The sequence below is a fragment of the Erithacus rubecula genome (genome assembly GCF_903797595.1).
Source record: "Erithacus rubecula genome assembly, chromosome: 5".
Classification (NCBI taxonomy): Eukaryota; Metazoa; Chordata; class Aves; order Passeriformes; family Muscicapidae; genus Erithacus; species Erithacus rubecula.
In genome coordinates this window covers 29800748-29827346 of record NC_136687.1, presented here as the reverse complement: position 1 = coordinate 29827346, position 26599 = coordinate 29800748, and the positions used below count along the sequence as shown (strand labels likewise).

The 26599-nt window shown below is 35.3% G+C and overlaps 1 protein-coding gene across 4 annotated transcripts; it reads right to left on the bottom strand.

The window, feature by feature from the left end:
* Nucleotides 1–1946: 1946 nt before the first annotated feature.
* On the bottom strand, nt 1947–25190 carry PDLIM3 (PDZ and LIM domain 3). Of its 4 annotated transcripts, none has more exons than XM_079305665.1 (8): nt 24758–25047; nt 19473–19624; nt 17863–17947; nt 12558–12745; nt 8759–9022; nt 6058–6185; nt 4827–4938; nt 1947–3951 (listed from the first exon to the last, which is right to left on the bottom strand). In XM_079305665.1, the coding sequence occupies exons 1-8, from the start codon at nt 24848–24850 to the stop codon at nt 3762–3764; spliced, it is 1212 nt and encodes a 403-aa protein (XP_079161791.1). In that variant the 5' UTR covers nt 24851–25047; the 3' UTR covers nt 1947–3761. The 4 variants fall into 4 exon arrangements, with proteins under 4 accessions (XP_079161791.1, XP_079161788.1, XP_079161789.1 ...); XM_079305662.1 differs by lacking the exon at nt 12558–12745 and adding an exon at nt 12045–12112 and having other exon boundaries at nt 24758–25026; XM_079305663.1 differs by lacking the exon at nt 8759–9022 and having other exon boundaries at nt 24758–25190.
* Between the last annotated feature and the right edge of the window lie 1409 nt (nt 25191–26599).

The window sequence follows — 26599 nt, the reverse complement described above, 5'->3', positions numbered from 1 at the left end:
TGCTTGGATGTCAGGAGGAAGAAGGAGAAACAGAAATGGGTAAATCTGCAGATTATGGTTGCCTTCAGAGAGAAAATTTGCTGGACACATGCCAGCAAACATTTTATTTCCCACCATTTCATTTGTAAACCCACTGGGAAAATAATGGCCTTGTCCTTGTGAAAATCCCTAAACTCCCTAAAATGGACTTTAAAACAAGTATATGTCTTTTACAAGCAAGCCAGACCTGTAACTAGCTGAGCAGTTATTCTCTTTGATATGGTTTATAGAAATTTGAACCATAAGTCTTGATCAAACAGCTATGAGCTTTAAAACATCTGAAATCAAGTCAAATTTCTGAGACTGGATAAGCAGTCAGTAATTTGATTTCTGTTAAGAAATCTTTCCCCTTTGAGACTTGCAAGCAATTCTTAAAACTAGGTGTGTTTTAAAAGGCAGTGAGATGCAGTAGAAGCAGATCAGTTGGCATTGAGGCCTCTACCTTAAGACATGTTTCAGGCATGGTCTATTCAGGTCTAGTTTGATTCTATGGACTGAGTTCCCATTGAGTTGGTGTGAATTAGCAGTGCTCCCAGATAATAGCTTCTGGTTGAATTTCATCCTGAAGGAAACCACTTTCTGCACTCTGAGTTGTGTGATGTGAACCAAAATACAGTCAATGGGAACACTGGGGGTTTACATTCAATAGCCCACTTCTAATCTGAACAAAAGTGCTGGTTTCATTTTTTAGGTGATAAAATGTAGTTGAAAAATTAAAGGAAGCTGTTTAGTTGATTGAAACAACGCAGTTTCTTTTAGCTACTTTAGAGTACTTTCTGAGATTTCAGATTTTTGACAAAACTGCATTACTTAAAAGACCAAAAGCATTTGTCTTGGAAGAATTGATTCAAGAGTAAATAAATTCATCTATGTATTTTCAGAAGAAATTCTTGGACTTCTCATTTGGAGTATTGCAGTTTCTTGTAAGTTTTTAACATCTCCCAGAATAGCCCTGTTGTTTATGCAGCAGCAGCATTAGCTAGGGAAAGCTTGTCACACTTGTTGATCAACATCTGAAGAGTTGGGATGAAAAGCATGTGAGGTCATACTTCCTACCTTTTTCTCCAGCTAAAAATAAATGCCATGCCTGCCTTTGGCTTGTAATATGTATGAGTCTAGGCAAGCTGAGAGGCACAGTAGCATTAAGCTCCTATAATGATTGAGTGGCTACACTATTCTGAAGCCAGAAGATAAAGTGGATAGGTCTTTAGGTGGACACCTTGTGTGCCAAGAACCAATGACACTCTACTGAGATAAAGAATTCAACCTGGAGGATGCAATAGAGGGAACTGGTGGATCTCCCTCTCACATTTAAAACTATATTCAGTTCTCTCAGACTGAAGTGACTGTGGCATGAGATTTCCTATTTTTCTCCTCTCTCAGGATCAGAGATTTCAGAATCTGCATTAACTGAAATTATGGTTTACTTGATGTTATATTGTACAGATTTTCATACAGGTCAGTACCTGCAATTAGATAGGCTTGCCTTCTGATTCTATCCAAGCCACATCCAAGCTTCAAACCTTCCAAAATAACACTATGTGATGATGTAATACCACTGAACTTACCCCAGAGTTCTAGCATCAGGTTGTGTTCTGTGATTTCCTAACACTTCTGGTATCTGCACTTCCAAGAATTTCCCCATATTTACAATTGGTATGTTTGGTGTATTAAAGAGAGCAGTTTTGAGTTTTTAATGTGGGAAGCACATGATCTCATTCTGTTTTAGAAAGCCCTGGATGTGTACTCAAATGCCCAATACAAAAATTATCTTTCATTCTTGCCAGGGATTTAATCTATCTGAAGCATGCTGCTCTCTCAGATTGAAATCCAAACCTCTGTTGTTGTCAAGTCACTTGACACTCATACTTCCTCATTTTACATATTAGATGAAAAGAAACACAGAATATTTATCATATGTAGTAGATTTATTTTTAGTTTTAATTACTTCACAAAGACATAAACATTAAACAAATATTTTAAAACACCTATGACATTTTAAGTTTGTAAAAATAGATACTATGCACACTCTTATTTTCAAAAGGATTTTCAGATTTATGAGCTTTATCAATGGAAAAATATTATTACTACACATTCCCTCCATGATACCTGAGGAGCAGAATTATGTTTTGTGCCCAAAAATAATTCAGGAACTAACCCTGAAAAGGGTTCAGCACTTTTTTTTTTTTTAATTTCTGCTTTTGATATGAAAATGTAAGTAATAAATGGAGTGACATACACATTTTTAAAACTTTTGAGTTATGAAATAGTATTTTAAGACATTTTGAAAAGTCTTTGAATACATGGACATTGTATTTAAATCTTTGGGACTTGTGAATTTTTAAAATAAATTTAAAGTATGTATATTTTTTTTTTATTCCATATTCTGCTTGTATCATAGGCTTCTTACATTATAGAATGGGAAAAATATATAAGATTGTTTGTCACTGGGTTGTTATTTTTTTGTTAGTCTTTGTGGACTTGATATAAAATTTTGTAGATTTTTCTCTTTAGGGCGGATTCAAAATACCTTAGTAAAGAATTTATTACTTGTTTTGATATTTTCTGAAAGTGCTAAGTATTAGGTGTGTTTATGTGGCTGGTACCTACCAGAAAGCAATGTAGTCCTTGAAAAGTTTCAGAAATTGATTACAAACCCATATTCTTTCAGTTTTTTGGTTTTTTATTCCTTAGGACTTCAACAGGCTTTTTAAATAGAAGACCTTGCCTTTGCATATTTAATTAATGTTTATTTTTAGAGTTGTCCAAGCTTTAATTTACCAGCAATAAAGATATTGTGATGATATTTCCCCATTGTTTCTAAGATGGAAATTGAATGATGGACATATAAAAATCTGGTATCATTTTCTTCAGAAAAGTTTTAAAATTTGCTTTCATTGTCAATTCTCAATGAATTCCTATTGGAATGTGAGGTCCTTTTTCCAAAAAAACCCAAATTATGTGTGTGCATGCCTCAGAACAAGTTTCTGCAAAGTGATGTGAAAGTTGATATCACTTCAAAATCATTAAGACAACGTAGAACTTTGGCTTTGCTTCATACTAACCAGTCTTTATTCTATTAACCATTTCATTGTGTGACTTGACATTTATTTTTTATCACAGTTCCTGCATCAGAAAATTAAGGCATATATAACCCCAAATTCAGAGCAAAGTAAGCTAAACATGTTTGGGGCATACATTAATGCTTGTTGAATAATAGCAGACTTGAACAACTGCTTGTTTTATGCTAAACATGTAAAATAGCTGCTTTTCTAATGATCTGTCAAGTTTCTACATTTATAGCGGCCCAGCCTGTAAGACTTTGATCGTGTTGGTGTTTGCACAGATACTTAATTTATGTTAAAAATAATGTCTTGCTTAAGCACTTATGTATATTATATCTATATATCTATAGATATATAGATATGTACATAATGCTGTAGCATTCATGTTGTTTCACTTGTTGTATTCCAGAAGAGCTGTTTTAGTTTGTACTTCCTTGAGTTACAGTGACAGTTTAAAAAACAATATTTTAGCAGAGTTTTGCTGGTATAATATGCTATTGCTGGCTAATAGGGACTTCCACCTCTCTCAGAATCCCACAGGGGAAGGTTTAAAAGCTGCTACTTTGGATTTAGGCAAAAGTCCTGACACTCGTACTGCGGTTCTAAGCTGGTAAAGGCTTTTAGTGTGCATGCATGTGTTTGTAATGTAACCCAAGACTAGCATTTGGGGTAGACCGTGACTGTTTCGTACCCCTCGGGTGGCCTCATGCGGGCGCGGGCGTGAGCTTCACAGTAGAGCTGGCCCTCCACAAAGAAATAGCCTCTTTGTTTCAGGTTGAGGTCACAGTCAGAGCACACGAAGCATTCTGGATGCCGGTATTTATCACGTGCCTTCACCACTGTCCCTCTGAATGGGAACAATGAAAAGAAAAAGCCTCAATGAATTCATGTGAGTTTAAAATGAGAAAAGAAACTGTAGTGACCCGGTCTGTTAGAAGGTGCCCATGGTAGGTGTTGGAACTAGATGACCTTTAATGTCCCTCCCAACTCAAACCATTCTATGATACAAAGTATATTCTAGGTATTTATTTTAAGACTTTACAGTTGTTCATTGTGTGGTTTTAGAAACTACTATATAATTTAAGGTTGGATGCTGAGTTTGGGGAAGTGACATAAAATGCTGCAGAATTAATGACACAGTTCACGAGCACTGGAAAATGAAGAGTTTGAAGAAACGTTAGTTTGGTTACAAGTCAGAAAGCACTGTCTAACTTATCAAAAGGGTGATCAAATTACTTTCAAAAACACATTGCTTTTTCTTCATGTCTGTGTTTTCTCAGTTCATCACTATCTGTGTTCTTTGCTGAAGTTGGTGATGTCAATCAGGAGGAAATCTGATAGGTTTAAAGTGGTTTACAAAGCTTTCTGGATACTCCCACTGGGTTGGGAGAAGGATGCTTTGCATTAGCAAGAAATTTTCGAGAATTCACAGCCTGACACAGCACAGCATGAATAACTGCTGGTTTCATTACCTATTCGTTAATGGTTGACTTGCAAATGGTCCTGAGAAATCTCAATTAAAATCTCAATGGTGCTTTGTCAAAACTTACATAATCTGTATTGAAATTGTTTAAGGTACAGGTTACAATTTGACATTTATAACAATCTATTTTTATATCTCTGTTCTCTAGAAGCATTATGGGAACGCACTTCTGTAGTTTGCAGTGGTGTTTGAAGAGAATGTGTGCTTGAGCTGGGGATTTCTAAAAAGAAACAACTTACAGAATCCCACTCCCGCATTTGTCACACAGTGGCACTTTCTGGACACCAGGCATGGCAGTAGGCATCTTTGTTACAGGTGCTTTCACACTTCTTGTTCCCACAGGGCGCCCATCTGAGAAACAAAACAATCCTGTTATGTACGGGCTCACATAAAAGCCTCTGATGCAGTTATGTACTCTTCTGCACTTTTCTGTACTTTCTGTACTGTACATACACTTTTGGATTTATTTATAGGCTTTCACTTATATGAACAAACAATGCAGTCTCACTAGAAAAGTTTATTAGGCCACATTCCACCTCTTTGGAATCAGCAGAAATATTGTGTAAGCTGTAGCCAAAAGCAAGTACAAAAAGGATTGCGTATGCATTGCTGTCTGCCTCATGGACATCACCTAATTCTCTGAGAGTAGGTCTGGGATATAGCATAGAGGAAGGAGATTTGGGCTTTAATGTAGAAACATAACACAATCAAGACATATTGTCAGAAAGATTCTTATTTATATAACTAACTGTAAAACAAATTGGAAAGATTAGTAAAGTGATGTGAATACAAAATAATAGCAAAATACAAGAAAATGCTCTATAGGTAGAACAATTAGATGTCTTTATTCCTTTTCTAGTAAATATTGATGTATAAACATTAAAATTTTAAATATTACATTTTAGGTTAATTTTGGTTGTATTTTGCTCTCTATGCTTACTGTAAATATAACAAATTCGCAGCCTTTAATAATTTTATTTTCAAAACTTATTCATTCGAAGAAAATATGACTGCAAATTACATTGTCTTCTTCATTTTTTATTTAGAATGAAGAAGAAATAGGTTTTAAGGGAATTTCAGGAGTTGGTTTAAATTCCTCTTTTCCTGGATATGGAAGAGAGTGTTTTCTTTCTTGGTGTCATGAGTATAAGCAGCTTGTCCCAAAAATTCTTATAGATAAAACTCTATTGTTGAGTCAAAGTCAACTTTGGATATTAAAAATCTTAAAATCTGAGAAGAGATTCTGGAAAATGTGATCAGCACCTGCACTCTATTCACAGAGGAGGCTGCTTGCTATACAAGCCAGGAGGGGAAACGCCAGGAGACTGCTGTGGTAGCTATAAGGTCTGGAATGATTTGGGCTTTCAGAAATTCCTGTATCTCTAATCTTTCTTATTTTCTTCATGGATTTCCCCCTCCCACAAACATTTTTAAATTATTTGAAGAGGTAAATATGTTGTTATTAACCACCTTCCTCGGAGACTAAATTCTGGAGCACCTTAAAGGAGCCAGACTGGCGCGGCTGACTGGGCTCCTCCTGGTTGGCGTGCAGCATCTTGTACACGTCAGACTGAGACACTGAGTTGGGAGATGGGTCACTATTAAAGGGAGGAGAGCAGAGAAAAACAGTTTAGCAAACATAACTCTAAAGCAATATGTGTACCAGGATTCAGGAAACCAATATAAAGACAATGTGTTCCTACAGCTATTGAGAAACTTTCTTCCAGGTAGCATTGCTTTATATAGCCTCCTTTTGATTTAAAAAGTGTTAAAATTGTTAAAAATTGTTAAATCAGTGCAATTGTTAGAAAAATAAATCTAGAAACTCATTAACATATTTCCATAATCACTGTTTCGGCTCTACTGGCATTTGAGAAAAGGCCATTTTCTCAAAGTTGTTTAATTCCAGCAATCATCTGCTGTATTACCAAGTGCTCTTTGCTGTAGTTTCCAGAAGTTCCTTCTTTGCAGCAGCTGCCTTCAAGAAAGTTGTTAAAATCACAGCTCATGCCTTTACATGAGGTCAGCCAAAACCCAGCAGTCAAATCTTTTGGGAGAATATGACTTCTAAGTTAGCTCAATCACTAGGTAACGTAGTGATTATTTGCCTAAGATAATTCTTATTTATTAAATTTAATTTTAAATTACAAATTAAATCAATAAATATATAATGAATTAAATATAAATATATAATAATATACTCTACTATATAAAATGATATATCAATATATAATATATGCAATATGTCATATATACTATATAATTACAAATAATAACATTTATTATTTATAATATACATTATATATAATATATATAATGAATTAAATATAAAATCAGTAATAAATAAATAAATAATTTAAAATTAAATAATATTTAAATTTAATGGACATTTTAAAAAAGGAGTGAAATAAGTAGTGCAAAATAGGAAACATTGTAAGGTGAATACTGAAAAATGGAAGTTCTGTTTCTTAATTTAGTAAAAATATAAAGAAGGCAATGTCAGTGTTATGCTAAAAATATAAAGTGGTTTATTGTCCAAACAGCAGTTGATGGTTGAATCTCAAATGACCTGTGAGACAAAGATTTTACTGAGAATATTTCATGGCATTTTAAACTCTGCTGAATATTTTAAATTGTTCATGATAAATGGCATCCTAAGTAGTTGAGAGGAAGAGCAGGGGACTATATGCACTGACAGGAATTAGACTGAATATGTGGCATTTGTAAATTTTATACACTTACTGGGGATAATCAGAAGCATCCAAATTTACTTTGATGAAGTCTATTATCTTACAGCTACACACACAGATGTCCAGTTAAAATTTTCTGTTGCAACTGGCTTCCTCCTGTCCACAAAGAACTAGACTGGGTTTTGCTTTAAATGGTTTGATTTGTTTTCTAGGGTAGCACTCAAACTGCCAAATGGCCCAGTAAGAGCAGCAGCTGTTGGACAGTGACCCCTGTTGCATATGTGAGTCTTTTGACCTTCATCAATCAGTAGATTTCTTTGAACCATCTTTAAGCTGATGAAGAAACTACCAGTTTCTCTTGTCAGAAGCTTTTGATGAATAGAAGTAGCGTGGTTTTTACAATTCTTGGCAATGTTTAATTCAACCCCTGAATTCTCTCTTTGCTAAAATATCTCTAAATATTAAACAAGTGATTATGCCATTACATACAGAAGGCAAAAAGCCCAGACACAAATGTGTTGTCTTACATTTCTTAATGCACACATAGTGAAAACAACCCACAGCAAGAGACATTTCAAACCTGTGTAGAGAGAGTAGGTTCTCAAACTGGCAATGTCACAGGCAGTGTGAAATCTGATTATTTTGGGCTTAATCCATTATATCACAATAATGCAGCAACAAATTTTCTTTTACTGTTCTCTAATTGTTCTGATTGAGCATAAATTTTCAAGCAATAGAGTAACTTCACTCTGAAAAGACTTAATGAACTACAGTTTTCATCAGATAGAATGAACCTAAATGCTTTTATATAAATACAGGGGTTTTTGTTAGTAGCAGCCAAATTCTGCAAGGTGCTGAAGAAGGCTCATTGGTGCCAGTGATTATTGCTTATTTAAAATATTAGTAATCAGCTTTAGTTTACACCATACATATTATGAATTATTTACTTAAGTACAGTTGTAAAACAGGAAAATAGGTTACTACTATGCAAAGGTTAAGATAAAGCAACCTAAATGGTGAATTGTCTCCTGAAAAAAAAAAATAAAATAGTGCTTTAAAAACTTTTTTATGGTATAATCATTGTTATCCATATGCCTAAGGTTCCTACCTGACTTTAGTCGTAAATTCTTAAGTCAGACATGAATTTGTAGGCCTACAGTAAATTCTGTCTGTTTTTGTATGAGAGCTAGTTGTACTGAACGTGTTGTTTAGAATGGGAGTCAAGTATTTAGAAAACTATAGCCATCTACGATATTTCCTAATCTTAATCTGAATTTCAACAGTAGAAATAAATTTTATTTATTATTAACAAGAGGAAATTATTAAATAATAATTATTAGATAAATATAACAGCAATAGAAATATTTAAATTTTGGAGAGAATCAAAGTCTTGATTTGGAGTGGTCAGTCAGGTAATAGTCCAGTAGGGTCATAGTTTGATAAACTGTAGTGATAAATATTATAGCTGCTGCTCTAGTTACCTTATGGCAGGTGTTTCCCCCAGAGCTGTAGAAACTTGGCCTTGCAGTGTTTCCATGATATTGTCATCTGAGTACAACTGCATGGGTGTGTTAAACTGAGCGTGTACGATCTTGACACCGGGGAGCTCCATTTCCAGGGGCACGTTGGGGGCCATCCTAGACACGGCCTTGAGCTCGGTGGGGCAGATGGAGCTGACCGTGCCGAGCGAGGAGGGCGTGCTGCGCCCGCTGCCGCCGTCCAGCCCCGAGGGCGTGCTGCACCCGCTGCGCGGCCGCGCCCGGCCAGCGCAGGCACAGCGCGCACGCCGGGGCACCGAGCCGGGACAAAAGGACAGCCGGACCGTGGGGTTAGCGGGGCTGGGGCAGCGCTCCGAAACGCAAAAGTACAGAAAGTACAGAAAAGCAAAAGTATGCCTACTCGTTGGTGATAGCTTTCCTATAGAAAGTATCAAAGCCAGCTATAAAGCAGTCCTTAAAATTCTGGCATGCATTTTCTTTAAACATAGTAAAAATCCTTTGATATATGAAATAATTCAGTATATAACATTATTTTACATTCTTAATGCAAGGTTTTATTGAGGAATAATTAAGCCTCCCTAAAATTCTTTGTTCTAAGTAATTAATTCTTATCATCTATAAAAAGGGTAGCAGAAAAAGTTTATGGGAGTTGTCCATGTCAGAGACAGAATAAACACCTCCAGCACTGGAAGAATCTTAGGCACATCATTCCAGTTCTGTACCTCACAATCATCTCACTACAGTGCTGACAAACTACTATGAAGTAGTGTAAAAGAATGCATGTGGCATTTCCTAGATTTCCTTAAATTCTAGAGTAAGACATTTATTAATCTTTTAAAACTAGTTAAATTTTTTTTTTTTTTTTTAATTGTTGATCATTGCAAAGAGGAAAAGTTACTAAAACATCCAGGCTTACTTTTGCTTTTCTAAAGTACAGTATTTCTAGTAGAATGTAAAGTGGTCCTTCACAAGAACAGTGGATACATATTCAGAGAATTAATTTTACTGCTTTTGAAGTAGACTTTATATATAATTTCTATATAAAAAGTAAAATGTACATTTATAAAAATATTAGTGTTGCTTGACATTACTGAAGTAACTGTACACCAATTCAACATACCTGGAAAAAGATTAGCAAAAGAATGTGAACATTAGACCTGAAGTCTTTTCCAGTACCACTATTATGATCACTTCAATCTTGTCTGCATAGCAGATCAGAGGCTTTCTTTGCCATAGGGTATTTCTTTGCTGTTTCTGTGTAACAGCACATAACCAAATCATTCTACAGCCATTGGTACCATTTAGGTGATACTCTGAGCTATGAGACAATAAATGCTTCATGTCTGTCATCTAGCCTGATATCAAGGCTGTGGAGTAGTTCTGTCCAAGATGTGTAAACCTGGGACAGTGCTCTTTTTCCCAGTTTGATAGCACAGAACTCTCCCAGTAGCTACTCTTGGGTGGAGCAGAAACCCCAAAATTCTTCCTTTGATTCAAAGCAGAATTTGTGCAGGACCACTTTCTCAAAGTTTTAAAGGGAAATATACATTTTTTCGTCAAAGACGTGTTGAGTAAAAACATTCCTGAAATGGTAGACAAGCCATAATGCAAATATAGTTGTGCATCATCACCAAGCATAGTCAGCCAAAAAATTCATGCAGGACAACATACATATTTGCAGTATTTTGTTTTAGAGGAAACAGTACCACCTTTAGATCCTGCAGTAGAATAAGTTTTGTCAGTGCTGGTAAGTGTTAGTAAATGGAACGTAGCACGTAAAGACTAGAAAAATCACAATTCTTTTTCTTGCTACATGAAGCCAAAATAATATTTAAACAGAATAAATTATAGGTAAAAAATAAATAACATATAGTTATATATTAATTACAATTTCCAGTTAGTTTCACCAGAGTCCAAAATTCTGTCCGGTGGTCAATCCATTAGCTCAAACCCACAGTCCACAGTCATGTCTTCTTTTAGTCAAAGCCCTATTTTATAGCCTCTGCTGTCTGTCCTAAAGGGATATTTAGAGCTGAGGTGGTGGTTTGTTTTTTGCAGTGTTTAGTGGTCGATGAAGGCAAACAGATGAAAAAGTAATAGAAAACCTGTGATAACCAAGGTTTTGTAGATGTAACACTCTGTGTCAGAAATTCTGCTGTTTGCATTGCAGACCTTCCCAGTGCTAGAACTCCAGACTGATCTTGTCCAACTGAGGTTCTTAAACTTGTTGCATTGCTACTGGGGTAGTCTTTGTAGTTTATTTTCTTCATCTTGTATGCTGGTAGATGTCTATTTACTTCAAAATTTTCACAGAAAGTACTGTGTAATTTTTTATTTCTGAATTGTGAGATTAGGCATTTGATACTCATTTGACTCTTCATAAATCTAGTAGGCATCTAGTAAAATGGTACCTAGCTATCCCAAAGCCAGCTTGTGAGGTACCTGGTGGTCCCACAAACTGCTACTGCTAGAAAGGATAAATGATTACATCACAATATATTTCATCCCTCAGGCCCTTTTGGGCTTCCTTGTCTTTTTAGCCACAGAGTTTGCATTGTTTCTGTCCCCTCTGTAATAATGAAAATAATAGTGAGGGGTTTCATCACCAGTTAAGGCAGAAGTTTATTACACTACAATGATGGATGCAAATATATAAGATTTTCTGCAGTGGAACTTTGCAAATCTGTGGCATCAGTTTTCCTACTTTTAGCTCAGCAGTAGATTCCAGTATACCTGGAAAGAGGTCTGCCGAAATGCAAATTGGAAATCTGTGAATGGCCTGGATTATAACTATCTTTAGCTACATGTATTATTTATTTATATGTATGTATTTATTTATATGTAGGCTACCTTTCATTTATATGTAATATGTAATATATATGTACTATGTAGCTATCTTTTATTTAGCATGCTGACAAATTATACTGAGTTTGGACAGAAAAAGTTCACAGTGCCAAAGATCTGTAAGTTTACAATATCTGGTGCTGTGCTGTAAACTGAATCATGGCTGCAGTTACTTCAGACTCTGATCAGTACTGAGATGGGAGTGTAATCTACAAAGAGAAATTTGAATTTCAAGTGTGAGCTCTGAAAGTCAACCATTTACTTCTTTTTGTTTGTTTGCTTTCACTTTCAGCATTAGGCTGTCTAGTACAGTAAGTAAATTTCTAATGCATCAGAATGATTAATTATTGTCAATGGTGAGTATCCATCCATTAAAAAAATAACACCATGCATCAAATCCAGCACAGCACTCAAAGTTTATAACCTGCTTCGGCCTGAGATTATGAAAGGTTTGGGCCGAATATTATGCTTGTGTTCAAAGTAGTTGATATCCTGTAAAGAAAAAAGAGTTAAAATAGCTTTCTTTGGCCTACAAGTGCTCAATCATTAATAATGCTTTCTAGTTTAAATACAGCTAACAGCATTTACAGATTTTAACCATGAAGTAAACGTGTTTACTTTGTTCATGCTTGGTGCTCAACATACAATCACTGGAGTGTTCAGAAGCATTCAGAGTGAAGTGCAGTTACAGGAGAGAAGGTTATAGGGTAGTGTTGCAGCCCAATGGAGAGGGTGAATTTTAGCTACTAGAAAGCTGAATGGATAGTTCTTGGTGTTGGAAAAAAAATGTTTCCTTGATCACCCTTTCTTTTTTGGACAATGAATAGTCTCCTAATTTTCAGAAAAAACAGCAAGAGCTGGACTTTTAAATTGAAAACAGAACAGATAATGGTATACCACAAATTCCCACGTAACATAAGTAGATATTAATACTCACTTTTGTGATGAGTAAGGAATGAGACCCCTCAGTTGTCCATGAAGTGCGTCTTGAATATTGCCAGATGAATAGAGCCCAATTGGAGAATTATAGGAGGAGCTCACTACCTGTCTTTTGTCATCAATATTTGCTGCAGCAACAAAAGGCTGGGCCCTTCTGTTGTGAGCCGTACCAATAGGCTTGAATTCCTGTACATGATAGGCAGACAAAACACACAGAGCTACAATGCACACCAAAGCTAGCAATGGGTAAATCTGTATGAACAAACACCAGTATTGTTAATAACCACCTTTTTACTTTTGCAACTCTGTTATTTTTTAACTGGTGCATGCATATTATATTTTTCCATGAATTTTGTATCTATTACTTGAGCCATACACATTAATTTGCCACCTCCAAGCAAGTAGAAGGCTTAGAAGAAATAAGAGGGATGAATATTATAGTGACCTTTTGTATTGGTAACCAGATTTGACACTGTTTACATTATTCTTTAAAAATATTTAATGTATGCTTATCTTAATTTCTTTGCTTTAGTGCTGAAATCTAGTTTCTTCATTTTCATCACATACTGATAGAGGGACTTTGAAAAGTATGATTTTATTGTAAGTGTCTTATATAGAGAACACATAATTTTTAATGCTTCTTTTAACTGAAATAAAATCTTTAGCACACATCAGATTAAGGACATTCTTATGAATGTATTTAATTTTTAACACATATAAAAAATTGCACTGCTCTATAATTTAATGTGAAATCATCATAAATAAGTAAAACCCAGAAATGGATAAATTTTAAACCATTCAGCCTATGTGCCCCTATTCTGCCATACAATTTTTTTTGTCACTGGCCAGGATAATTCCTCAGTTTGTGGAATTCAAAAGGATAAGGTCTGGAAATGAATCTGTGATAATCTTTCAGGTACCTTAAAATGTCCTTCTTTAGTGGTTGATCAGGAAATATAAAGACTTCTGACTGCATGAAAATTCACTTATTTGTATTCTGCATATTTATTACAGTGCCCTTTGAGGCTCTTCCAGCTCAGGTCCACTCCTAAGCCTCAGAAATAGAGACTTTGAAAACAAATAATGTCATCTGCCAAGGGTTTTTTTTCTTTTACCCTAGTGGGTGAAGAACATTAACTGCTGCAGTCCATCAGCTTGTCCTGATGGCATGTGGCACTCTTTGGAAACTGTGCTGTGAGAGTATTTGCAGTTCCATCCATATGGAATAAAAAGCTTTTGTTGCCAACAAACAGATTTCTACAACCTGAATTAATATTTTCTTTAGAGACTTGAACTTGCAATGTTAAAGTAGCACAGGTCATTAATATTTCAATTTTGGTAGAAATCTTTTCCAGTTCTCCGATTTGGGCTTGGGTTTGAGTACAATTGTTATACAACAATTTCCAAAATATATTTAGGATCAGACTAAAGAAAAGTCATGGATATATAGAATATGCAACCAGAAAATGCAAACAGTAAAAAGCAGTTTTATTAAATGAAAATGTTTAGCAGCATTGCACTTTAAGAGGCTACTTAAAGTAGTAATCAGATAAATAAGCACAAAGGTTTTACTTGCAATTCCTTCTTTCTGTCTGATAGAATGGAGTTGCAGTTAACAAAATGTATTAGTAAATGGTAATAATCTAATAGTTTAGGTTCATGGCTACTTAATGAAAGATATTAATGTCAAAGTTTTTAAAATTGATTCAAATCCATGTATGATACAAAACGAACAAAACCAACTGAGAACATTGTAATTTCATCCCCATATTTCATTTCTCAGAGAGAAATGAACAGAAGATGTAGCACCATAACAGCATGTTTACAATGTAGCAGTTGTAAAACAAGTATTTGCAGTTAGTGAGACTTAATTCTTCTTTCTTTTTAACTCATCTATTAATATAAAATGTCAGTGACAGAACATACAGCAGTAAAAATAGTCCAGCTCTTGTGTTTATTTGATATCACTGAATCTCTGAAAAGTCCTCTTTTAGTTCAAAATTTTTAGTTCAGAATGAGAACTGGAAGTTGTTGAAATTTCTAATTAGGAATATTGGAGAATTACATTACTTAGTTTTTTTTTCCCAACTGATTTCTTTTTTTTTTTTTTTGGCAGGGCTAGCTACATTTTTGCACTGATACAGGCATCAGGAATAGAAATAATGTAGCACCAAAAGCCTGTAGAAATGCATCCATCACAGCCTATATGTTGTCATTCCTTGGGGTAATTACTGTGACATAACACAAATGTGTACATTTTGGAGGTATCATGTGACTAAGATGTTTATCTTTGAATGCTGTTCTAAAGAGAGGTAGGTCCTTAAAACTAGCCCAGCACAATTATGTTGTTTCAAAAGTTGATTATAAATGGAAATAGACTATAAACTTACTTAGAACAATGAGTTGTGTTTTTCTTAGATTTTTATATTTATCTACATGCATAATACATCTCCCAGGAATATATAATCTTTCGTGTCCAAAAGTCTAGTCTAACTGAACTAAATGTTCAAAGGCAAAGATAGAAGTAAGAAAGATAAGTTCAAATAAAAACAATTCAAGAAATTGTGATAATGAATACAAAATTATTTTCAATTAGGTTAAAGAGATTGTAACAGAAAACATTTATGAGTCATCATGTTCTTTTACATTGACAATATAAGAGAAAGCATTTAAAAATATTTTTATGATACAATTTGCCATTTAGATGGTTTTGTTTTCTCTTTCTACTTATATTTGTTGAGAATCTTATGTTCTGAATTGCTTTTATTCAGAACACAATTTGACTGTATTAGTAATTCTTCAAGTGTTTTGCTATTTCCAATTATTTATTTATGGGAATGTGTAGCTTTCAAGAGTGACTCTCAGTCAGCCACTTATTGCTGTAAATTAGGGTTGTTGCCTCAATTTCCTCTTCCCAGATTTAAAACTGGTGAGAGCTTTCACTGTGCTCCAACAATTGCCTGTGTCAGTCTCCAAATGGCTCTTGGGAGATTCTCAGGCTGATTCAGAAGTTTTCTCCAGTGTGAAGGTTTCTTGCCCCATAGCTGAATGTAGGCACAGTATTAAATTGTTTATCAGGTTTCACATAGCCATCTCCATGCATCTGTAAAATCATTTTCATTCTTCGAAGCTAAAGTAAGCGTTCTCTGGCCAAACATTTGCCCACGTTGTTGAACAATTTAAAATAGGGTTTCCATTCATTTGTAACTATCTTTTATTAGCTTACAAACTTGAATTAGATACTTATTAAGAAGATTGTGTGAATTGTCACTTGTTACTGTTATTTAGTTGGCTTATAATGTATTTTAAATAAGTGATTTCTCTTAACTTTCTTAGGGAATTTTAAAATGTCTGTTTTATGAGAGTGAAAAAAATCTGATACATTTGTAAAATCTGTGACCTTTTGAGTAATTTTGGTTATTATGTAAGTGGAATTTTGTGGTTTTCCATTTCTGCACACCAGTAAATGTATGCAAAACTTGTGGATAGAGGAGTTTTACATCTGAAGTAACACACTACTGCTTTTGCATTTTTCTCCATTCATCTTGGCTTCAGTGCCTGTATTTATTGTGAGAATTCAGCAAACTCTTATAGGACTTGGACAGCACAGGTTGTAGTTGTGCAAAAATTTGTCATCTGAGATTCAAGAAACTTTTTACTGTTTTCTCTGCTGGTATACATGATGCTGCATCTTGTGTTGTGACTAAATATGCATAAAGTTTAATTTCAAATTCCAGCAATTGTAGAAAAATAGGGTGTATGTACTTTTTGTTCCACAGGGAGAGATGGATATTCAGATGGAAGAATTTAATCTAAAATGTAAAACATTCCAGGAACAATTGAGCATATTTGTTTGCAAGCACTGCTACTTTTCTGGTGCTTACTATTTATTAAATATACTCAATACTCCTGAACTTCCTAGGAACTAAAAAGAGATATTCTAAATGAAAATGGCTGTTCAATCTAGGAGAAACAGTTTTTCTGATTGCCCAATGGAGACTGCTTTTCAGTAGTCTGCCAAATAGCACTTAGTGAAATCTTGTGATCTATTTTTAAGGAACTGTCCTTTTTAGGAATGCAGCTTTCATGCAGAGGGATTACTCTTGTCTCATGCATGCCTGCATGGTTTTCTCTAGAGCATTTTAGTGAATTTATTCCATTGCTAATCATTTAATGTGCATCCCAGCTCTTCCACAAGAATATGCATTTAAAGTAGTTTTGGTTCTTCACTATAGTATTCCTGCTGCTGAAGAGGCTGTCTTTTGCCTGATGGGAGTTTGCTGTATTACTTAGTAGTTTTAGATCAGAAAGAAGAGAGAGAAATGTAACACTGAAATGTTGTGGTCATGTTTGGGAGCATCTCCATGAAAACAGAACTGGTGGAAGTATTTATTGCACAGGGTTTATTGAAATGGAATCCAGACTTACAATTGTTTTCCTAAGATATCATAAAATAAATACTTTGACATATTTGCTTTGAACCTGGCCTTCCAGGACCAGCAGAATATTCTTCCCTCCCTGCTCCTGAGATAACAGTAAATGTTTATGTAAGTTAAAGAGGAATGACAAAGAAATAAAGGACTAGTTGTAAGCAGTAGCTAGCTAATTCTCTATTAGCAATATGAAGACTTTGACTCAAAATAGCTTTTCTCTTTTTTTGAGCTTGAAAAGAGAGATGGCTGTATGGCTGTTGATTGATTAGATTTGCTTTGGTCATATACAAAGATCAAGACTTGCCTAGTCAGAAGTGGTGAGTGATTTGCTTATTGACCAATACATGAGTCCTGTGTGAATATGTAAACTTCAGTTCTGTTGCATAGTATAAAAATGTATGTAGGTAAAGATATTCAGCATTATGGATCACTCTGTTTAACTGACTACATCAAAATGAATTTTGTGGTCTGATGAATTCATCACTTAGGTATTCAATTTTTTTTCTGATTGAAGAACTTCCTCATATGACGAAGAATCTCTTAAAGAGGTAAATCAACTTAAACTGCATCAGAGTAAGAGGACATATTTAATTTCTATAATTAAACTATGGTGATATGTAGACTCTTAAAGAAAAATGAGAATTTGTTGTAGCTTCTTAATGTTTTGTTTCAGTTATAGCTGAAAAATCAAAAATATTGAGTGAGATAAAATGGTGTTCCTGGATATCATAATCATGGTGTTTCATATGAGTTTAAACTGGCCAATTACAGATGAAGTTCTAGTTGAAGAATTTTAATGACCACAAGAGAGATTATTTGGAGTTTAAAAAGTCAAATGGAAATGGTTAGGTAACTTTTCAGAGTTCATACCTGAGGTTCAGCTTCCAAATTTATCTTGAAGGGATGTGCTCTGCCATCTTCTGAAACTTGTGGGGACCATAATTTAGTTCCTGCCCTAGAAAGAAAGAAAGAAAGAAAGAAAGAAAGAAAGAAAGAAAGAAAGAAAGAAAGAAAGAAAGGCAGAATTTAAATAATTTCAATTCCTATAGGCTTGTGTATGTCCCCATGAAATATAATGCAACTTGCAAATCTTCAGGTTTTTTTCTATGCTTTTTTAGTATTTTGACATAAAAATATGTAACCAATATATATAAAATGTATTTACTTTTTTAAAAAAAAAAAGTATTAATAATGGGAAATGGGTTGTTAATAGTTACCAAGCACAAAAGGAAAGGGAAATTAGTGCCTTTCTGACCTGAGCTGACCAAACTTTTTAGTTTTACTTTTTTAATGGTTGCCAAAATGAATGTTGAGTTTTCTGAATATTTTATATGAATAATTGAATATATTAGTAATAGTCCTAAACATCAATTTATTTTTCTTTAAGGACCATAATTTTCTCGTCAAGCCTGCTTTTCAATGTTAAAGTGCAATCTAAGTATGCAAAGTATGTGCAAGGGGAAACTGAAGTTGCACAGATGATTCTTTCAGTCACGTAGGCAGAAGTAACAAACACGAAAATATCAGTTACAATTCTGTTTTCATTGACAAAGTAAAATGTGACAGCTAATTTTATAGTAGCATAATAATAATGTCAATTAATCTGGTGCTGCTTGTTATATATACATTTATCACATCTTGAAACTGGTTCCCAAGATAGTTGTTAAATGGCATATATCAATCTGTATCAGAACCTTGAATTTACAGAAGCAATTCTTAACTATGGTAAGTGCTCTAGTAATTCAACAACACTCCTTAAAAAAAAAAAAAAAAGAAACAGTTTTGGATTTTGACATAAATATTGTAGTCAGCTTCAGTAAAGAGCTGTGCCTCTGTCAGAGCCTCAGATTAATGAGCCCTGTCTTAGTTTTGGAGACAGCTGAAAGAGTGTGCCAAGTGATTCTGATTACTGAAGGCTGAGCAAACTCAGCTGGAGATGTGAAGCTGCAGTTGTTTCTCTTCCTGGCTCTAGCAGAAAGAAATGAACACAAAAGTTCCTGGATTACTGCAGTTTAGGTAAGACAGCATTTCTGTTTTGTTTTGAACATTGCTTTGAGAATCCTTTATTAGGCTTAATATGTTCTGATCAAAGACATTGTTTGGTTTTAAACTCACTCCTAAGCACCTGTGGCTGAGGGAGTGTTACAGCAGAGAGGTTACTGAACAACTGACACTAGATGAGGATTTTATTATTTCCCCAGAACATGAAGAGCTGCTTGCTTACTGACAGCAAAAGAAGACTTGTGCAGTCAGCAGAATTACAGTGTGAATTAACTGAGGTAAGCTGTTCTTTTTGTGCCTACAAAAATGAGTTCTGGGAAGTCTTGCTTGATCTGGAGTTTAAGGAGTAGGTCTGAGTGCTTGTAATTTTAAGGATCTTGGGAGCTTTCTCAAACTATTTTAAATAGTTACACCATATAATAATTGTACTGTTGATTGATAGTGTGTTCTTTCAGAAATAGGCAGATGTGTACACGTACCTCTCTATTTTCAAACAAAGCTGATGTGTAGCTGCTTTAATTCTCTCCTGGGCATCATTATGTGTCATGTTCTCTGTGCCTAGACCATCAATAGCTATAATAACATCACCAGGGCACAGGTTGGCAGCTGAAGCCTTGCTTCCAGGTGTAATCTGAAAAGACCAAAATGTAACTGCTTAATCACCATGCATGCCTGAAAATTGTAGAGAAACTTCATCACATTCCCCTATTTCCTGTTGGATGGGGAAGCTATTTTGCCAAAGGCTCTGTAGTTCCATTGTCAGGAAACCATATGAATGTTTTAATCATCATAACTCCAAATTAGTTGGAAATTATCTTCACATTTCTGCATTAGTTTCCACTCAAATTTCTGTAATTACTTTAAGTCATCTTTAAATTTTCTTTCTCCCCTGCCATAATTTGCTTCAAAAAAATATGTTCTCCCCTTAACAACACTAGCAGTAGAAAAAAACTGGTAAGAAATTGTGTTGCTGAATTCCTTTAAGTGTTTATGTTTAATCCCTGGCATTTAAGTAACAGTGGCCCTGATCCTTCATGGTGGTCTGTGTGGTTCAATTAATTTCATACCTTATGTACATGTACCATCATCTGTGACATTCACAGAAATAGCTCTAAGCTTATCTTTTTATGCTTTTTTTTTGTCTAGTTGACAAAAATTGGTTGTGAAAATAACAGAAATTCAATATAATTTTGCTTTAAAATAACTGTTATAGAGAGGCCATGACTTTAGATGTTACTGAAGATTGTTCTAGAATTTCAGGCCTCTATTTGCAAGAGGTGACTTCTGCCACCCCAACACTTATATATACCACATACACAACAGGTCTTAGGTTACTGAGTGGGATTTCCATCCCTTATGTGTGTATTGCAATTTTAGGCAACCTTTGATTACCTAGACAGCAACATGAAATTGATGCATGTAGCACATAAACTTCTGAAATTCAGCTCTCGAACAGCAGAAGGGACAAAGTGGATCATGCAAAGTAACATCAGCTGCCCATTTATAAGTAAATGAATCCTTGTGTGAAGGAAAAAAAATCAACATAGTCTTATTTCCAAAAGCAAATCTTTATCTGTAGCATATATTACATGAAAAAGCTATTGGAGAGAATTTTTCTTTCTATGGGTTTTCCTACACCAAAAGGATGTGTTTTCTTGACTGGAAAAGATGCTGTGTAGATATTATTCAGCTCTGGTGTTTCACAGTTTTCCAGCAAAGGAAGAGAGTAAGTTGCCCAGTGTTCTGAACCCCAGCTTTGGTGAAGCTGGCAGACTTTTCTCTAAAGGGGACACTACTGTCAACATAAAAGCCAAATAGAAATTCTTTTTGATATGAGTTGCACTGTATTAGTATTGAAAAAATGGCAAAAATCAATGAGGGGGAAATGTTCTCTCCTTTTCCATCTCCATTAGATGAGTCTGAATGATCAAAGAGATTGTTTTGTGAGCTCTTTTTCTGCTTTCCCATATGTGAACATATTTGGTATCACTGTAACAAACTACAATGCATGTGTTATTATCAAGTCAGGCAAACTTTCCAGAGGGGTGCTTGTGGTCAGCTGCAGACTTTTACACTCTTACCCTTCAAAAGAATGGACTAATGTGTTGTGTGCTCAACAAAGTGGGTGACTAAACAATCTGTTTGAATATGAATTGAGGAAGTTGTTTATAAATTCTAAGTCTGAAATCTCTAAAATTGTCTGCTTCTCAAACTTCAACAGCTGCAAGTGTAAATGGTCAATACTGAGACCACTTACACCAGTATAAAACAGGGATTAGAGGTATGATCATTCTTCTCCCTTCCATGCGGATTTGCTCCTGATTGGACTCGGCGCGTTGTGAATATGTTTGCAATGACAAACTGCAGCAGAATTCCTTGTGTTCCAATGTGACTTTTGATGCTTTAATACCTAGCTGGGCAAACCAACCATTCTTGGTTTCCTCTCAAGAGTAGGTTAGCTTGTGTAACCCTTATGGAGGTTACTCTGCAGGTTATGGTTTTTACCTGTCACAACAAATCATCTGCTGTACCTGTGACATACTGCAGCAAAGCCCTGAGATAATGATCTTGCCTTATAAAGTAGTATCTGCCTAGCACAGTGCATTCCCCTGCAGCTCTACTGCTAGCAGAACATACCCTGCTCCATGGTGCTGCTAAATCCCTTGGGTTTTACAAGTTGTCAGCAGATGTAGTGGTACCACTTAGATGTTTGAATGGGGTTACCATCATTTGGTGGGAGCAAGGAAGGAAAGGGACAGGACTCTGTATTTCATATTCTTTTGCAGAACTGATCATTGCCAAGCTTCTGAGATGTGTCTCTTGGGCCTTAACACCTTGCTGGGGGTGCTGACCTCTACATGCCCAGGCTGCCTGGGTGAGAGCAGGCACCTGCCCTGCAGACTACATTTTATAGAAAGGGACCACGTTGTGCAGTGCAAGATATCATGGGTATGATATTGATATTAAGGGTGCCTGAATAATGTAAGTGGTACTGTTGCTTAAGGACTTATTAGTGACACACTACCTGTGTATTCTGAACACTTAGAATTGTGTTGTGACTGTAGTGTTTGTTGCTTGATCACCCTGGCTTCATGAGGTCATATCTGCATGGTATGCCTGTTACTCCTCTACCCTGAGTATCTTGGATTTGGATAAACACAAAAATATGTGTTGATCATTCAGATGTTGTCACAGACTAATGATTTACCCACATGAGGGTCAAATGTCTCCAATGAAACTTTGAAGAAAATCTCTCTGCATCTGATAATAGACCTGTAAAGCTTATCACATTACACCATCATAAATATTTCAGGCTCTGTGTTTTCTGAAGAGAGTTATGAATGTCTGCAGACAGAGTGGCCAAACTTAAAATTGAGTTAATATGAATACTGGCATTGTGATTAGTAAAGCTCTATAAAAATAAAATAGAACTTAAATCTAGAGTTGATAATATTTTACCATTTTCTTCAAACTGCACAAGTTTCAATTGTACCTGTAATCACTTTCATTAAAGAAATTTCTTTGCATCTATGCAAAGTTCCATGGATTTTAATGTTTTTAGTCTTTGTAGTTAATTCATTGTTTCTGACTATAATTTGAATATGTCAATTTTTACTCCCCTCCTATTCTTCCTCTCTCTAGTGATCGTCTGTAGTTTATTTCATTTGCTTGAAACAGTCAAAACAACAAAACAATTTTCACATGAGCTTTTGAAGTGACATCTGTTCTTTAGACAGGTGGATAATGATGTCTTATGCCATCTGTCTCTCTTGTAAGTCCTGATAAAAGTTGTCTCTTGTTGAACAACGACATAGCCAATCAATCTTAACACCTGTCGAATTATTTTATTTAGAATATATTTTAAAATAATTTCAATTTATTATTTGGTTTTTTTCTTGTCAGAACAGTTAAGCCTAGTGTGAATGGGCTGTTTATGATACTTTGTACAAAAACCTCTTTTTACCTAGGCCCCAAGAGGCAAGACTGGTGAATCTTTTGAAATGTTCTCTATTTCTTAAGGGGTATTGCATGAATACTTATTGAGGGACCCTTCAACATGGCAACAAAAATACTAACTTTAAAAAAATTTGCTGTTAATATTCTTAAGCCTGAACTAAGCAAATACAGCCTTTTTTCCTATGTATAAATTAAAAATTATTTATGTATATATTTCATTGTGCTTAAAATGTGATTTTGAGCCTTTCTGTAATATGCCAGAAACCAATGGCTTATGTCTTGTGAGGCACTTGGTAGGTATGAGTCAACTGCAAAGTAATTTATTCTTTAGAAAGTTATATTTATAGAAACATCCTTTGTTATTGCAGTTTTAAACTTCATTGCACTTAATCTAAACACAAAGAAAATACAAACCAGACAGCGCTAAAATATTTTTCATTAGAGATAATGGAAACTATTTTTCTTTTAGAGGCCCATAAAAGGCAATGAAGGCCCTGAAACATCCAGAGATTTTTTTTTAATTTCAATGTTTTTGTCTCCTGTTTCTGCAAAGGCTTTGCTATATTCTGAGTATTTGTTATGTAACTATATTCAGTCAAATGATAGCATTTTGTTTTGCTTCTATTTAAAATACATAAATTTTTAATGCATTTATAAATCTGGAATGAATTACTAAGTTAATTTTTACTAGTTAATATATAAAAAGATGGTCCTTAAACTTCCTACTGATTCTTGTTTGGAAGCACATTTACTGCAGGACATCACTCGTGGTATCCATCCTTCAAGGCTTTTGACATTGACTCAGTACTAGGCATAGTGTATACAGTGAGTCATAGTGTAAGCCTTTTTTTTAACAAAAAAAAGAAAAAACAAACAAAAAAGCATAGCCAACTGGGGGCTCATGAAACACATATTTGCTGTGTCTAAGGTCCTGAAAAGCAGCAGAAATATAAGGAGAATGAATTCTAGCCTAATATGCATTGAACACAATTTTCAAAATATAGAAATTCTCAAAATATGTATCCTGTCTTCTAAGCAGATCCACATCTGTAGATGCAGGGCAGCTGACACTGTGTTGTATGCTATACTGGCTGAGGCACTGGTTTCTTAAATTGCAACTAATATCTCAAAATCCATGAAAAAGAATAAAGGCTCAAGTTCTTGCCATTTATTGGGGAAGGGGGTAAGGTAAACTTTTAGTTTCTAAATATGGCAAACCCCACCAAATAACTATCTCTTTCATATGCAGGACTGGATAACTTTCTAATAGCTCACTCATTTAACATTCATGAAATGGAAAACTTTTAGATCTGTAAAAAATCGGTATTGTTGCCTTTGCTGGCAATAAATAGAACTTGGTTTAATGCAATAAGAGTCAGATGAATCTGCAAAGCACAAAAAAAGCAAAAAGGCATGAGGAGCTGCTGCCAGGCAGTCTTCTTCCCCAGTGATCAGACAGGCTAGTTGTTGAAAGCATAAGAGTGAAGTCTTGCTTTTAGTAGATTTAAATGTTATTTTGAAAGCCTCAGAAATCATGCCAGAGTTTTTCTGCAGCCAAGGCACTTGAATTTAATTTAGAGATCTAAGTAGAAGGGCAGCTAAAGTCTCTTAGACCAATCACAGAAATGTGTCACACAATATTTGTAAAAACTCTTTACTATTCAGCTGGCTCTCCTCAGAACTACCAGCTACTTTTTAATCTACTCACAGCTTTGCCTGCATCTCTAAACTCCAGAAAAGTAAAAGACAAAAATCTACAGCATCTATTAAATGGAATAAATAGAAAGGAAATGCAAAGAGTACATACCCTGGTTATGATTAAGGGTTGGTTAAAATCGATTCCTCCTGAGAGCCTGAATCCCCAGGGTGACGGTCCTTGGAGAATAACATTTTGTGGCATTGTGGACAGATTTTCCTTGGTTCCTGTTCTTTTTTCCTTGGGTCCGTGTGAGGAGCTGACTATAGGAGGAAGGCTGCTGTCAGCAGAGCACCTGCCAGACAGGGCAGCCGACCTTTTCCACCTCCTAAGAAGTTTTACTCATTCCAAAGCCGTGGGCTCTGCACTTTATCCCTACTCTTTGGGTGACGTCAGCCAGTCCCTCGGCTTCTCCACCCACAGAGGGGAGTATCAATCTCGGACAAATAAAGCTTGAAAGCTGGAAAGCTTACAACAAATGCATCAACTTTATCTGCTGCTCTGGTGTTCCCCTCAGTTCCCGAAAATCAGTAAGGCTCAGGATGCAGCGTCCTTCTGCCTTCTTAAAGCAACCTTGTTGCTCACTTGATATCACGCTGTTTATGCTGCTGGTGCTTGATTCAGCTGTGCAGTGCAGTGCTTTGATTTTGTGCATGACTCTGGTTCATGTAAACAGAAATACTAATAAGGAGATTTCCCTCTCAAAGTCTTGTTTCACATCTTGTCTTATTTGTAATGTAATAGTTTATTGCATTAAAAAGTCCTCCCAGCCCTTCAGCTGCATTTTTTAGATAGTCACTTGAGACCATGGCATGCACTAGTCCTAATGCCTTGAAAAATCTGGACTGATGTCATACATATTTCTCATACTGTGGAAGAGAAAGGCGGTATTAGGTGATGATGTCTTTTTTTCCTTTGTAGAAATCTTAGCTTTTTAAAGGTAGTTGTCCTATACTTGTGGCTTGCTAGCAGGCAGTAGTGTTCATCAGAGGTTTTTGTAACTGTGTTCTGGTCACGAATACTTCAAAGTTATTCTCTATTATTAAGGTATAATTGACATCCTGATCAGAACCAAACACATAGTAGTGACTCTTTGAAAGTAAAGCATCAGAAAGGGTATCTGTATCACAAAGAGCTTGCAGGGTGACAGTCAGCTGGTGGGGGCACAGCTTACATTAGGAATGTGAAGGGAGATAGACACGTTTAAAGAAATATGGCAGGTGTTTAGGTCAGTAGTGTATCAGTCTTGGTAGCCCAGATACTTTTGTGTATTTTTGAAGTTGATGAAGAAAATCCTCTCATTCTTTCTGAGTGGTATATATACCCTGGTATGCCCTAAAGTTTTGAGACTAGTTCAGTATATGCCTTCAAAATATTGCCACTATATAGTTTATCCTGACAGAGTACACTGTGTGTATTCAAGGTCTGAACTTCTCACCAAGTAGCACTTCAGTTTCTTACCTTCTCTCCTCTTCCATTATTATCTGTGTTGAGTGAAAACACCTTGCATACTTAGTACTATTTTTTTTTTTTACTCCTCCTAATGAATCCTGTAGTCTGTTTTGATTTGTGGCTGTAAATGAAAAACATATTAGAGGTATTAATTTAAAGAGTTCTTTTCTGTTCAGTTTGCATTTTCTTTTTCTCTGAACACTGGCAGTCACAAATATTGAGATTGCAAATCCTGCAATGCACTTCAGTAGAAAATGATTTTGAAATATAAAAATTTCAATGTCACATTGAACAGTATAATCAGGCTCTGAGTTTCTGGTGTCAGAAATTGTTCTTGTATAATAACTGGTTCACTGGAGAGATTCCTTCCAAATTCCTATTCTTAAATTACTGATTTATATCTTAATGTGCAGGCTTATTTTTTGGGTGTGGGGTTTATTATTTGGATGCTGATGGGTTATTTTATTATTATTTTTTTTTTAAGATACCCAGGTTTGGGAC

What these genes read in the sequence shown, in the direction of transcription:
- PDLIM3 (XM_079305665.1), bottom strand. Translation starts at nt 24,850, where the DNA reads ATGCCACAAAATGTTATTCTCCAAGGACCGTCACCCTGGGGATTCAGG. An exon ending in ATTCCTTACTCATCACAAAA is followed by an intron (nt 9,023 to 12,557) that starts GTGAGTATTAAT and finishes GCGGCCGCGCAG; the next exon opens with CGGGTGCAGCACGCCCTCGG. An exon ending in GGGGAAACACCTGCCATAAG is followed by an intron (nt 6,186 to 8,758) that starts GTAACTAGAGCA and finishes TCCCTTTAATAG; the next exon opens with TGACCCATCTCCCAACTCAG.